General features: G+C 39.1%; 1 protein-coding gene across 2 annotated transcripts in view; it reads left to right on the forward strand.

Annotated features, from left to right (window-relative positions):
• The window catches only part of LOC124399035 (cadherin-4-like), a 356,413-nt gene that overhangs the window by 269,953 nt on the left and 72,625 nt on the right, over nucleotides 1-13,835 (forward strand). For both annotated transcript variants that reach the window (XM_046869681.1, XM_046869682.1), the window contains one exon: nucleotides 4,708-4,875. In XM_046869681.1, coding sequence (XP_046725637.1) covers nucleotides 4,708-4,875 — 168 coding nt within the window. The remainder of the gene's footprint in view (nucleotides 1-4,707; nucleotides 4,876-13,835) is intronic.

Below are 13,835 nucleotides of genomic sequence, written 5' to 3' on the forward strand. Positions count from 1 at the left end.
ACACACACACACCTGATCACCTGATAAGTTTCCTCCCTCTTTGCTCCACTTACTCAAATCTTTAGCAGTACATCTCTCTGAACAGGGACTGTGTGTGTGTGTGTGTGTGTGTGTGTGTGTGTGTGTGTGTGTGTGTGTGTGTGTTCTGGCTCCGAGCTTGACTGGCTTGTGTATTAAGTAAACGTAGAATAAAGATCCAACAGATTAATCTGGCCAGGTGCACATCTGGATGACTGGGCCAGCTGTGCCAGCTGTGCTGCAGGTGTGGTGTGTAGGCCGTGATGTTCTCTGGGTGTAGTTTAGGAACCGTATTGGAGATTTTAAATGCGACACTCAGACATGTAGGACACATTAATATTCCCGTTACACACAAAAACATTCCTGCTTCTGATTTTTATTTAGATATGACTGTGAGTGTGTGTGTGACTGTGTAAGAGTGTGTGTGATTGTGTTAGAGTGTTTGACTGTGTGAGTGTGTGTTTGTGTGTGTGTGTGTGTGTGTGTGTGTGTGACTGTGTTTGTATGAGTGTAAATTTGTGTATGAATGTGAATTAGTGTAAGTGTATAAGTTTGTGTATGAGTGTGTGTATAAGTGTGTGACTGTGTATGAGTGTGAGTTTGTGTATGAGTGGGTGATTGTGTGCATGATTGTGTAAGTGTGTGTATTAGTGTGACTGTGTGTATGAGAGTGTGTGACTGTGTGAATGAGTGTGTGACTGTGTGAGAGTGTGTGACTGTGTGTATGAGAGTGTGTGACTGTGTGTATGAGTGTGTGACTGTGTAATGAGTGTGTGTGACTGTGTAAATGAGTGTGTGACTGTGTGTATGAGTGTGTGACTGTGTGTATGAGTGTGTGACTGTGTGAATGAGTGTGTGTGTGTGTGACTGAGTGTATGAGAGTGTGACTGTGTGAATGAGTGTGTGTGACTGTGTGTATGAGAGTGTGTGACTGTGTAAATGAGTGTGTGTGTGACTGTGTGTATGAGAGTGTGACTGTGTAAATGAGTGTGTGACTGTGTGTATGAGAGTGTGACTGTGTAAATGAGTGTGTGACTGTGTGTGTATGAGTGTGTGACTGTGTGTATGAGAGTGTGTGACTGTGTAATGAGTGTGTGACTGTGTATGAGAGTGTGTGACTGTGTGTATGAGTGTGTGACTGTGTGTATGAGAGTGTGACTGTGTAAAGAGTGTGTGACTGTGTGTGTGTGACTGTGTGTATGAGAGTGTGTGACTGTGTAAATGAGTGTGTGACTGAGTGTATGAGAGTGTGTGACTGTGTGTATGAGTGTGTGACTGTGTGTATGAGAGTGTGTGACTGTGTGAATGAGTGTGTGTGACTGTGTGTATGAGAGTGTGACTGTGTGTATGAGTGTGACTGTGTAAATGAGTGTGTGACTGTGTGTATGAGAGTGTGACTGTGTAAATGAGTGTGTAACTGTGTGTTTGAGAGTGTGACTGTGTAAATGAGTGTGTGACTGAGTGTATGAGAGTGTGACTGGGTGTATGAGTGTGTGACTAAGTGTATGAGTGTGTGACTGTGTGTATGAGTGTGTGACTAAGTGTATGAGTGTGTGTAAGTTTGTGTATGAGTGTGTGACTGTGTGAATGAGATTGTGTGACTGTGTATGAGAGTGTGTGAGTTTGTGTATGAGATTGTGTGACCGTGTGTATGAGAGTGTGTGAGTTTGTGTATGAGATTGTGTGACTGTGTGCATGAGTGTGTGACTGTGTGTCTGAATTCCTGTTTCCTGACAAATATTCCTAGCATTCCCAGGACTCCAGATTCACAGAGGGTTAATATGTAATCAGTATACCGTATTTTTATTCTTCAATTTTCATTTATCCCTTTCAGTTTTATTTTTCTTGTTGATGTATTTCTCTCTTTTCTACCTTCCTTCCTAACGTTCTTCCTTCCATCTCCATTTTTCTACATTATACACTCGTTTTATCATTCCTTCTATTGTTATTTTTTATTTCAGTTCTTCTTTCTTTCTTTCTTTCTTTCTTTCTTTCTTTCTTTCTTTCTTTCTTTCTTTCTTTCTTTCTTTCTTTCTTTCTTTCATCCTATTCCTTCCTTCCTTCTTTCCTTCGTATAATTTTTCCTTTTCTTTTCTCTTTCAGTTCTTTTCCCCTAATGTATCTTTCTTCCTCCTTACTTATTTGCTTTCTTTGTTCTGTCCCCTTTTGTTCTTCCCTTTCGATTTATTTTTCCTCTGTTCTTCTTTTTTTCCAATGATGTTATTTGAATTATTGTCATTCTGGGTTTGCATGTTGTACTCTCCATCTTCTTCTTCTTCTTCTTCTTCTTCTTCTTCTTCTTCTCCATCACACAGCTCATTTCCATAGTGCAGATATTTGGCAGGTTGATCTGAGGTGACTTTGTGAGTTAAGCGGAGGGAATATAAAACATTTACATCCTAATTTTCAATATTTAATGTACATATTTAATATCAAAGTCGTCAAATATGGACAGGACAGGAACGGTTTCGGCTAAAGAGGAGGAGATTGACGTTTCCTGTTATGACGGCCGCTCTATAAAATAAAGCACTTCATTTCCTTGTCTTCCTTTTCATATACATACATGTCTATATATATATATATATATATATATATATATATATATATATATATATATATATATATATATATATACTCTCTCACACACATGCACACACATACTCTCTCTCTCTCTCTCTCTCTCTCTCTCTCTCTCTTCATTCTCATTCACTCTGGGGGTTTCCACAACAGACCCATGAAAACAAATGAATGTCGGTGCACCTCAGGGAGAAAGTGTAACACTGCTATTATATATACCTGTAGATGTACTTAACCTGCACTCAGCAGGGACACACATACATACACACACACACACACACATACACCCACACACACACACACACACACACACACACACACACTGCCTTGTTTGGACTCCCAAGACACTGATGAATACCTATTACTGAAACTATGTGTAAAACCTCTACAGGTACCAGGGAAATAGAAAGAAGGATAGAAGGAAGGATAGAGTGAGAAAGAGAGAGAGAGGGAGAGAGAGCAGGAAGGATATAGAGAGAAAGAGGAAGACTTCTTCATAACATATTTAATAAAGAAATGATAGATAGATAGATAGATAGATAGATAGATAGATAGATAGATAGATAGATAGATAGATAGATAGATAGATAGATAGATAGATAGATAGATAGAATAAATGAATAAATGAATAAATTAAATGATAAATCAGTGAATGGAGGTATGGATAGATAGGTATGAAAGAGAGAGTGAGTGTGTGTGTGTGTTCAGTTGTGAATACACAGTACATCTAGAGATCTGGAATGAAAAGATAGATAGATAGATAGATAGATAGATAGATAGATAGATAGATAGATAGATAGATAGATAGATAGATAGATAGATAGATAGATCGATCGATCGATCGATCGATCGATCTGCATTTACAGATATGGCGTGTGAACTGATGAATAAATTAATGAAAAAAAAAAAAAGAGATATATATATATATATATATGGATTGAATGGATAGAGAAATGGATAGATGTATAGATAGAAGAAAAAGAACACAAACTGTCATAGAAAAGATTTTTCAGGGGATAAATGATGACACAAATGACCTACTTTCCCTGTTTTGCATTTTAAGTGGTTTCTGAAGCCCTGTGGATATGAACGAGATCATGTAATAAATATAAAATAAACAGTTAACTGGGAATAAATAACTAAACAATGCACAGAATTGAAAATAATAGAAACTTTATTATCCATGCGGTTTGGTTTGTGTCTGATGGGAACTGATGTTTACCTATAAAGTAGGAGTGTAATGAAATTGGGGGACATGAGCATGGTCCATACGGGAATGTCCACAGTGAGTTGTATAGGAACCTTACCGATGGAAACACATCTAATTTCAACCATATTACAAATAAATGCTCCAGAAAAAAAAGCCTATTATTAGTTCATTCTGCATGTATAATGTATTCACCATTCGCAGCGATCGCCGGGGTCCAAGCACCGAAGCTTTTTTTAATGACTTAATAGAATCATAATTCCAAATTGACTGTAAAGGTGATTATACAGTGGATTTACAGCTGTACAGTTAATTGCCAGTTAAAAGCATTGGACAGGATGAAAATGTCCCCCAGACTTTATGAAAATGGAACATATCAATGACAAGTTATAACCCATTTAGTCATTATTGGACAAAATTGGATTTGAGCTGGCTGGCTGAGCGAAATCTAATGGCAGAGATTCAAGAGAATACTGATTTATTTTTAGTGGGTGACACAGGCACATAGGCATGTCGGAAGAGTTGGTCTGATCTGCAAAAAAAATATAAATAAATAAATGGGAGGAAGGTTAAAATATGCTAAGCAGCTCCCAAAATTCATCAGAAGCTTCTGATAGGTATGAAGACAATACTGCAAGATTTGTGACTACATTTAGAACAAGAGGCGAAAAACCAAAAGCAGGAACTGACAGCTTCCTGGCGGCGTCCGCGGCATCCCTGGCCGGCGATGGCAGGAACGTAAATTTCAAATCCAGCGGTGGTGATGTTTACAGCTTTTAAACGACAAGATGACGAAGAGAAACTGCGTCCATCTCCCGACTACCGGGAGAAGTTCATCACACGCTTTTCTCCGCTGACCTCCTCACGTTACTCATCCGTGCACCTTGTGCCTTTGTATTTTACAGGAAATGACAGGTAATTACATGGCACGAGGACAAGAGGACACCGGGACTCAGGAAGTTGTCATCGAGTTTCCTCGGAGACAGAACTCACGGCAGAAGCGAGACTGGGTCATTCCTCCAATCAACGTGCCGGAGAACTCTCGAGGACCTTTTCCGCAGATGCTCGTTAGCGTAAGTGTGTTTGCGCTCCTGTTTTATTTCTTGTGATGTCCCCTCAAGAGTTTCGAGATCCTCTAAAAAAAAAGGCTTTTCTCAAAGGATTTACTTGGACAAATAATATTCCGTCTTGCTGATGGTGCTGCTATAAGGCTCTATTTTTAATTTGTTTACGAAAGGACAACTAAGAATTTTATTAATGATCCACTGTCCAATCATTGGTGCTTCTTTGTTCACATAGTTCTTAGTTTCTTGGCCCGTATGTTTCCAGGTCCTATATCACTAGTAGACAGTAAAAAAGTGTAATTCGTTACTGTACATAAGTAGATTTTTTGCGTATCTGTATCTGTACTTTACAGACGTTTTCCATTTGGGAAACTTTAACTTCACTACATTTCAAAGTCAAATATCTTCCCTTTTACTCAACTACATTTTATCGGATAAAAACACACAGCAAGCCACCGATCAGGATCGAGAGCACGCTCTGTTTTAAACTTGTTCCTTGTTGATTGGCGCTTGGTGTATCTACTTACTTACAGTTCAGCATCAGTTCAACAACAAGCAGAACATTTTGAGAGAAAAATGATGGAAAAAACTCCAGACTCGAACTCGCCACAACACACGCAACCTTGTTTTTGCGGGGGTTTTTTTAAGGTTTTGGGCTCATGATAACTGTAATAGAAATCAATCAGTGTTTGACTCATTAATATCATTCTATTAATAGATCAGTGTGTTAAAAGGAACATAATATTTTCACATAAACTAAGTTGATTAGAAAAAAAAAGAGAATAGGAACATTATAGCCATAATAAATCATAGTACCTTAGGTACATTTACTCGAGTGAAAGTTTAAAGCGAGCAATTTGACTTTTACTGGAGTAGATTTTACTGTGTTGCTCTACTTTAACTCAACTACATGGTTTTGTACTTCATTCACCACTGTGAAATATTCCCATTGCTATTTTGTCCCATAATCCTCAGGGTTTTTGCAGGGTCTTAAGAAGTCTAAAAAACTAAAAAAATCTAAATTTTTGGCTTTAAAAGGTTTTTTCTAGGTTCCATTTCAAACAGGTCTTAATTTTCTGATGTCCATGTAATTCTTCCTCTAATGTTCACTGAAATGCTCCCAGTTGTTTCTGTGATGTTGTAGTTCTTTCTTTCGCTGGTCCAAATATCTTGTTTAACAACTACAAATGAGACCAACATTCAACAGCCAATCAGCTTTCTGTTATTGGGGCAAATCTTTCTTGGCTTGAACCACAGACTTAAAATGGATTTTATGTTTCAGCTACAGGGAAGTGCAAGTTCAGAAATACTTGGCTTAAAAAAATACGAATTAGGGCTGGTTAAGGGTTTCAACAATGTATTTGTGTGTGTGTGTGTGTGTGTTGTAATGTCCTGATATAGGTATTAGGTATATTCTTAATGGTCATAAAAAAGTCTTAAAAAGTCAGAAATTTGACTCGGTAAAACCTGCAGAAACAATGATCCCATATTTCTAGGGTCTTATTCTTCTGAATCTATCTTTCTAGGGTTTGTGTTTAAATCTTCCAGGAAATTATCCAATAGGTTCTATGTTTTAATCTCATCTTGTCCCCAAAAGGACAGCACTAAATGGCCCTTGGTTGAAATGGCTCTTGGTTTCATTAGCTTCCATATTCCTAAGAACTTATAACCCTCGATCTTTCAGATCTTTAAGCATCAAAAGCCTTATTTCCTACCATTTGTAAAACAATATTTTTTGAGCAAAAGATTCTCAACTACTTTGTTTTAATTCTAATTCATATGTATTGATTAGTATGTCTAAGAGTTTCAGGGAGCTTTGTGTCCATGGTTTCTGGAATTTTCTATATTTAATGATCTTATCTTGCAAAATATTTTCTTGTTAGAAACATTTTTGACAGGAAAACTATTTTACTGAAAATCTAGTGAGGAGCTCCTTAGCCTTTCCAGAATTCAATATTCTCTTCACCTGATAATCCCAGTATACTCTGGTTTGGGGGCTTCTTGCAATCAAATTTTCTATACAAAAGAAACTCCATTTTAAGGTTTATGATAAGCCACACATCTCCCTAATCCTATTTGCCCTCAAGGATCCTTGGAACACAGGTCCTTTTCCATAAAAATGAAACCTCTTGGTCCTCATGGCCCCAGGGTCTAATACCTCCAGGGTCCTGAGTTTGCACATGCTTACAAAAAGAGTTTCTCAATTGTTCTTCAAAAGATAGATGGAAATAATTTTGCAAAACCGCTTACCAATTTTTTCATTTGGAACCATGTACAATTGGGTACATAACACGTTCTTATTGGGTTCAGCATAAAACCTATAAAGGATCTTCCAGATGGACAGAGTACTTTTTGAAGTCCAGTAGTATTAACATTTACATTAATGCCATTTGGCAGATGTCCTTATCTTATCCGGATCATACAACTGAGCAGCAATAGAGCAAAGGGCCTTGCTCAGGGACCCAGGAGTGGCAGCTTGGTGTGGCTGAGAGTTGAACTTAATGCCTTAAGTACTAGCTACCACCTTCCACATTCTACCACAATCAAGGTTTTTTTTCTCCTGACCATTGGGTTCAGTTTTTTCAATGTTTTTTGAGGATCATGCTACAGAATGTATTCTCCTGCCATTTATTATTTCCACAATTTCAAATGTTACGGTTCCTATGCTTTTATGTTTAAGGTTCAAATCAACTCAATGTCAAGCATTGTCTAAAGCTACACTATTTTGGCAAAAGTTTGCGGACACCTGGTCATAAGTATGTTATGAGCTTTTTGAGCATCGCATTCCACTTTTAGTCACAATTTACTCCTATAATTCCCTCCACTCTTCAGGAAGATGTTCCACTAAATTTTGGAGTGTGCTTACGGACATTTGTGTTCATCAGCCACAATAGTGTGAGTAAAGTCAGGTACTAATGTAGGTGAGAAGGTGAGGAGTTCTGGGGTGCAGTCAGTGTTCACATTTATTTCCAAAATTTTCAATAGGGTTGAGATCAGAGATCTATAGCAGAAGATCTTCCTCTCTAAAGCATGCAAACCAGATCTTCAAGGAGCTCACTTTGTGCACAAGGGCATTGCCATGCTGGAGCATGTTTGAATTTCCATGTTCAAGTAAACGCAAAATTGTATTATATCGCATCTAAAGACGTCCTGTACAATTGAGTGCCTGCAGTTTTGTGGTAACAGTTTGGAGAAGAACCACTTATGGCAGGAAAGGTCAGGTGATCCGTTACTTTTTGTCCATACTGTACATGTGATCAATCTTACTTACAGAATTTGCTTTCAGTAAGTACCCATATATCAACCACTAGCCTTCAGGACACTCCCTTTTTCTCCTCATCAAGTTCAATCCTGTTAATTGAATTTGTCATTTTGTTTTTTTTTTTATCAAATGTGATCCATCTTGAGCGTCAGCCTGCTAAAAAGAGATTCAAACCGAAGGCCATTGAGAGAACCCGGTTCTCCTCCTTAAAATGCATTAAGGATTGTAGGAGAGGCTTCAGGGATGGGTACAAGACCCACACTAAGCAGCTTAGCATATATTAGCCGCCCCATTCGATGACTCTTGTCAGAAGGAGGCTTTGGAGGTGATTAGTGTGTGTCTTCTTGATGTGATTATGGCTATGCTGTGATGGCCTAATGCTGGAACAGAGGCTTGGTGGAAAAAAAAAAAACATCAGTGTTTCCCCAGCGTGGGTTCTTAAGCATCCCACACACATGCACATAAATATACGACCGTATGCCTGCTTATTACACACACATACTTCAGCTCATTATCAGATTTCAGTCTGGTGTATTTAACCCTTTGTTTTAGCCATTAATCTAGCAAATTAGTCAAGTAGCTTAGCAACAAGCTATAACACTTTGCACTCCAACCTGCAGGCAAAAACATATATTAACATCAAGCCAAGGCTCTGTATATTCCATCTGTGTGTAATTCAGCTGTTTAATGCAGTTTTTCTGTACATCTTGGAATACCTGCATGTTACAGGATCTTAAGGCTAGCTAAAACGTAGCTTGTAAAATAACCCTGCGGCTAATCATTATGCTAATGCTCATTTATCCATCTACAGGCTGAAAAGCAATCTGTTTAAATTTTGACTCTTGCTAAGAAAGATGTGGGAATGTTCTCTTGCTTCATTAGAAGAATGTCTTCTGCTAACGTTTTCCTTTTTACATCCAAGTGCTCTTTAAACTGTAGCTAAACACGGTATTGATATTTCTTTCCTGTGAACGTGTCAGAAACAATCCGATCGTTTTATTTAGCATATGCCAACATTTTCGCTTTTGAAATGCAGCCTGTAAGCTGTGGTTGTTTTGTAGCGTTAGCCTGTAGATAAGATCACATGACTGTGTTAGCAAAACAATTGCGTTAGTTGTATATTGATTTTACCACAGAATGTGGAGGAGATTGTTAAGTTTTAGCTCTCATTTTAAAATGTTTAAATTGCATTCCTTTGAACTTTGTAAAAATGATTTGATCAACATATAATATATCGTCAAAAGTATCGGGACACCCAGCCATATTTGTATTTACATTTATAGCATTTAACAGATGCCATTGTTCAGAGAGACTTACATTTATCTTATTCATAAAACTGAGCAGCTATGTGGTTAGGGGCTTTGCTCAGGGGCCCAGGAGTGGCAGCTTGGTGTGGCTTGGATTTGAACACATGACCTTCAGAGCCAAAGTCCAACAAAGGTTGTATATACCCAATTGTATAGGACGTCTTAGGATGCATTTGCATGAAATTTCCCTTCACTTGAACTAGAAGACCCAAAACTTTTCAAAACCAGCTACATGAACATATGCTTTACATGGTTTGTCATGGAAGATCTCCTGCTATAGACCATTTCAACGGTCATTTGTTCATGTAAGGAAGTGAGGTTTTTGGTCTCCATAGAGATACAAACCCGATTGAAAGCCTTTAAGATGAATGTGAACGCTGACTGCACCCAAGCCTCTTCATCTTGTCACCTACATCACTACCTGACTTTACTCACACCCTTTGTAGCTGAATGAATCTCCACACAATCCAGTGAAACATCTTCCCAGCAGAGTGAAGGTTATTCTAACAGAAAATGCGCACTAAATGTGGAATCGGATGCTCAAAATAGGATGCACATACCAAACTTATGGTCAGGTGTCTAAAAATTTTCACATACATATAACGTTTAGTTCATTTTGGTAATTCTAATACTTGGCTTGGAATATTTGGGGTGTTCATGGATTGGTGGCGTGCTTAGCATTACTCAACAGAACAGCTTAAAGTTAAAGTCTGTATTTTTAGCATGAGAAAAATCGTGGGTTTTGTAAAAGAGGAAAACACTGTTTAGATGTCTCTCTCTCACACACACACACACACACACACACGTTCAAAAAAGCTCAGCGAGGCCTTAAAAAGGCAGAGGCGGTTTACACCCTCCGAGTGTTTCATCAGTGTGTTGACGCATCTCGTTTCCACGTGTCTCCCGTACCGTATCATTATTCAGTGCTGGCGCTCGCACACTTTCCATTCCACCTCTGTCAGTGTGGCGATCAACAGGAGTGTCTAAGATTGCTGAAAATTACATTCCGGCAGGGAAACCGCTAGTTTCGTGGAGCATAAAGACGAGGCAAGGATTTGCTGAAGCATTACAGTGGAGGCTTGAGCTTCCTCGAAACTGCATTGATAAATAACGCAAAAAAATAAGCTCTTCTGTTTGGCAAGTTCTGCACTCCAGGAATCTTCGCTTCTGAAAACTCTGCATCACAGCTCGAAGATTTCTACCGACTCAGGCTTTTGGATTAGATTGAGTCTTATTTTTTGTTTTCTCAATCAATCTTCCACTGTCTATGAGGATGTGGTTAAGATTTTGAACTTCTGATTGCAAGGTCAAATCCCACCAAGCTACCATTACTGGGCCTTTGAGCAAGGAGCTTAAACCTCAAATGTTCTTTTGTATTGGATAAGTGAAAGTCGCTCTGAAAAAAAAGGGCATCTGCCAAATGCCATCAGTGTAAATTCAATGTTTACATCAGGTTTTAGGGGGAATTATCTTGTAAAAAAAATTAATAAATAAATAATTAACAATCAAAGAAACAAACAAATGAATAATAGAAGCCTGATTCCATCACATTGAAAAAAGAAGTTTGCCTAATTGCGGCTTAATTTCTTGCAATTCTGACTCTTATTTTTGCCAAACGCTTCAACATTACAGCGGGAGCAGAAATGATAGCTCAAGCTACCACTTGGTTGTTGGATCAAAACTCAGAATATGTATTCATGGCTATATAGTGTATGTCTGCACTTCTGTAATGTCAAATATTTGAGAAACACTCTTTTTTTGTACATTCTTGTACTTATTTTTTGATCATTCCCTCATGCTAATACAGCTTAGCGCTAATGGAAGTCTCCCTCGCCCGAAGCTCTGAATCCTCCCTGAAGCACATCCAGAATCTAGTTTTGTGACATCAACGCAACAGGATGTGATAACGATCCTTTTTTAATGTAGGTTTAATGTAAAAGTGGCTCTGCTAGTTTATGGACATATTTAGCATTGCTTAGCCTAACGATGTCTTTTCATGAGACGGTAGAAGTGATGCTTTGCTAGCTACATTAGCTTCCTTGCAATGTTAATTGCAATGCTTTTAAAAAAAAAAAGCAAGCATTTGCTAACATTTTTATTTTATCGATAAAGTTCTACCTGAAGCGTGTTGCGCAATGTGTTCCAGCTTGTACGCCTCTCCGGGTCTTATCTCGTCCCAGGGGGGCCGACATCTAAAACATTTGTTGTGTAACAAGGGGGAACCAGAGACACATATACAGCAAAAAAAAAGAACTGTGTTTTTTAAAAATGTGACACCCAACTCGGATTCTTTGTAAGAACCCAGAGAAGAATCCTTAGAAAACGAATCTCAAGGGGGAAAGGTCTAGGGTTAGAAACTCCAAAGCATTTGACAAGAACTAAAGCAGAAGGAGTCCTAGGCAGCCTAACAAGCGGCGGGCTCAGATGCTGTAAACATGGCCGTAAACAGGAAGTCGGTGAACCGTGCTGATGGCTTTGCGTTGGACTTTAAGTCGTCTTCTTCCTCCTCGTTTAATAGCCTCTGTATGGCACCACCGTCTCGTCCTTCCACCCACCAGCGCTCAGGGACTCACGCTGAGACTCCTCCGCTACAGTAGCTCGCTATTGTTTGTCTCTCTCTCGGTGCAGATGCTGAGGATTCGCAGCGGGGAGGATCTTCAGATTTACGTTCTGCTGCACTTTTGTCGTAGCCAAGGGTCCATCTATTTCGAAGGTCTCAGGAGTTTTCTGTTCTTCATAGCTAAGGTGCGTTTTCTGAGCGCGGAAAGAACCGAGAGAGGACAAAATAAAAATTATTTATCACGAAATATATTTGAATAAAAAAATTAAGGATATAATGGAATTAAGAATCCCACTGTACATTTAGAATGAGATGAAGTGAAGCTTGATATCTTAGCGGTGAGGGAAAAAAAACTTTTTGTACATCCCGTTCCACATTTCATCCCAGTTTGCTCTTATAATAACCAACACTTTTCAGGAAAGATGTTCCACTAGATTTTTGTTGAAATTCAGCCACAAGAAGGGTGTTGATAGAGTCAAGTACTGATGTAGGTGAGGTGAGGTGAGGTGAGGTGAGGGGTGCAGTCAGCATTCATATTCATCCCAAAAGTGTTCAATAAGGAGGTCAGATCTCTGGAGATCTTCTGGAGAACTCCAACCCTAGAGTGGAAGATCTCGAGATCTAGAAGATCTCGAGATCTTCCACTCCAACTCATGTAAAGCATATCATGATGGAGGTGGCTTTGTCAGGTTTCTTCATTAAAATGAAGAGAAAACTTAATGCTACTGCACCCAAAGACAACCATTAACAATTGTGTATGCCGTTATTTTTGTCCATATAATATTGGATAAATAATTTCAGATAGTTATGAATGCAAATAATCTAATAAACTAATCTTGGGTTTTGACGCAAACCACCCGCATTTTCTGGGTCTGACACAAAGCCACACCTCCTTCTTTGGGCCTGACCCAAAGCAACACCTCCTTTTCTGGGTCTGACACAAAGCCGCACCTCTTTCTTTGGGCCTGGCACAAAGCCACACCTCCTTTTTTTAGGTCTGACACAAAGCCACACCTCCTTTCCTGGGTCTGACACAAAACCATACCCCCTTTTTTGGGCCTGACACAAAGCCACACCTCTCTCCTGTTTTGGGTCTGACACAAAGCCACACCCCCTTCTTTAGGCCTGACAAAAAGCCACACCTCTCTCCTGTTTTGGGTCTGACACAAAGCCACACCTCCTTCTTTAGGCCTGACACAAAGCCATGCCTCCTACTCTGGAACTGACACAAAGCCACACCTTCTTTAGGCCTGACACAAAGCCACACCCCCTTCTTTAGGCCTGACACAAAGCCATGCCTCCTACTCTGGAACTGACACAAAGCTAGACCTCTTTACCGAAAAACATTTTTCCTTCAATCAAACATCGTGATTTGATCTTTAACATCGAAATCATCCAAGTTCATCACTTGTTAAATCAAAAGAATAAAACACATTAAAATTCTCAGACAAATCATGGTTTTAAAAAAATACCAGTCAAAGATAGAGTAAACAAAGAGAACAGCAGGAAAGCAGAGAAGATACAGAGACAAGGAGACAAAAGAGGAAGCAGGCATCCATGACTCCATTTCTCATAGCAGGGTTGACTGCTCCTGTCTGATATCCACCTTGCCTAATGACCTATGAAGGCAATCCGTAGCATAATGGGATGTTTTGTCATCTGTCGGAGAAATGAGTGACATCACTCCGTCTACTTCCGAGTACAGATTCAGTGTTACGAAACTGATGGAGTTTTTGTGTTTGGCTCTGCTGCTTTGGTACAAGAAGTAGAAGAATGGAATTCCAAAACTTTCTAACACACAGACTAGCATTTAAAAGACGAGTCAGTTCACACGCTATGT

This window comes from Silurus meridionalis, chromosome 16, assembly GCF_014805685.1.
Source record: "Silurus meridionalis isolate SWU-2019-XX chromosome 16, ASM1480568v1, whole genome shotgun sequence".
NCBI lineage: Eukaryota > Metazoa > Chordata > Actinopteri > Siluriformes > Siluridae > Silurus > Silurus meridionalis.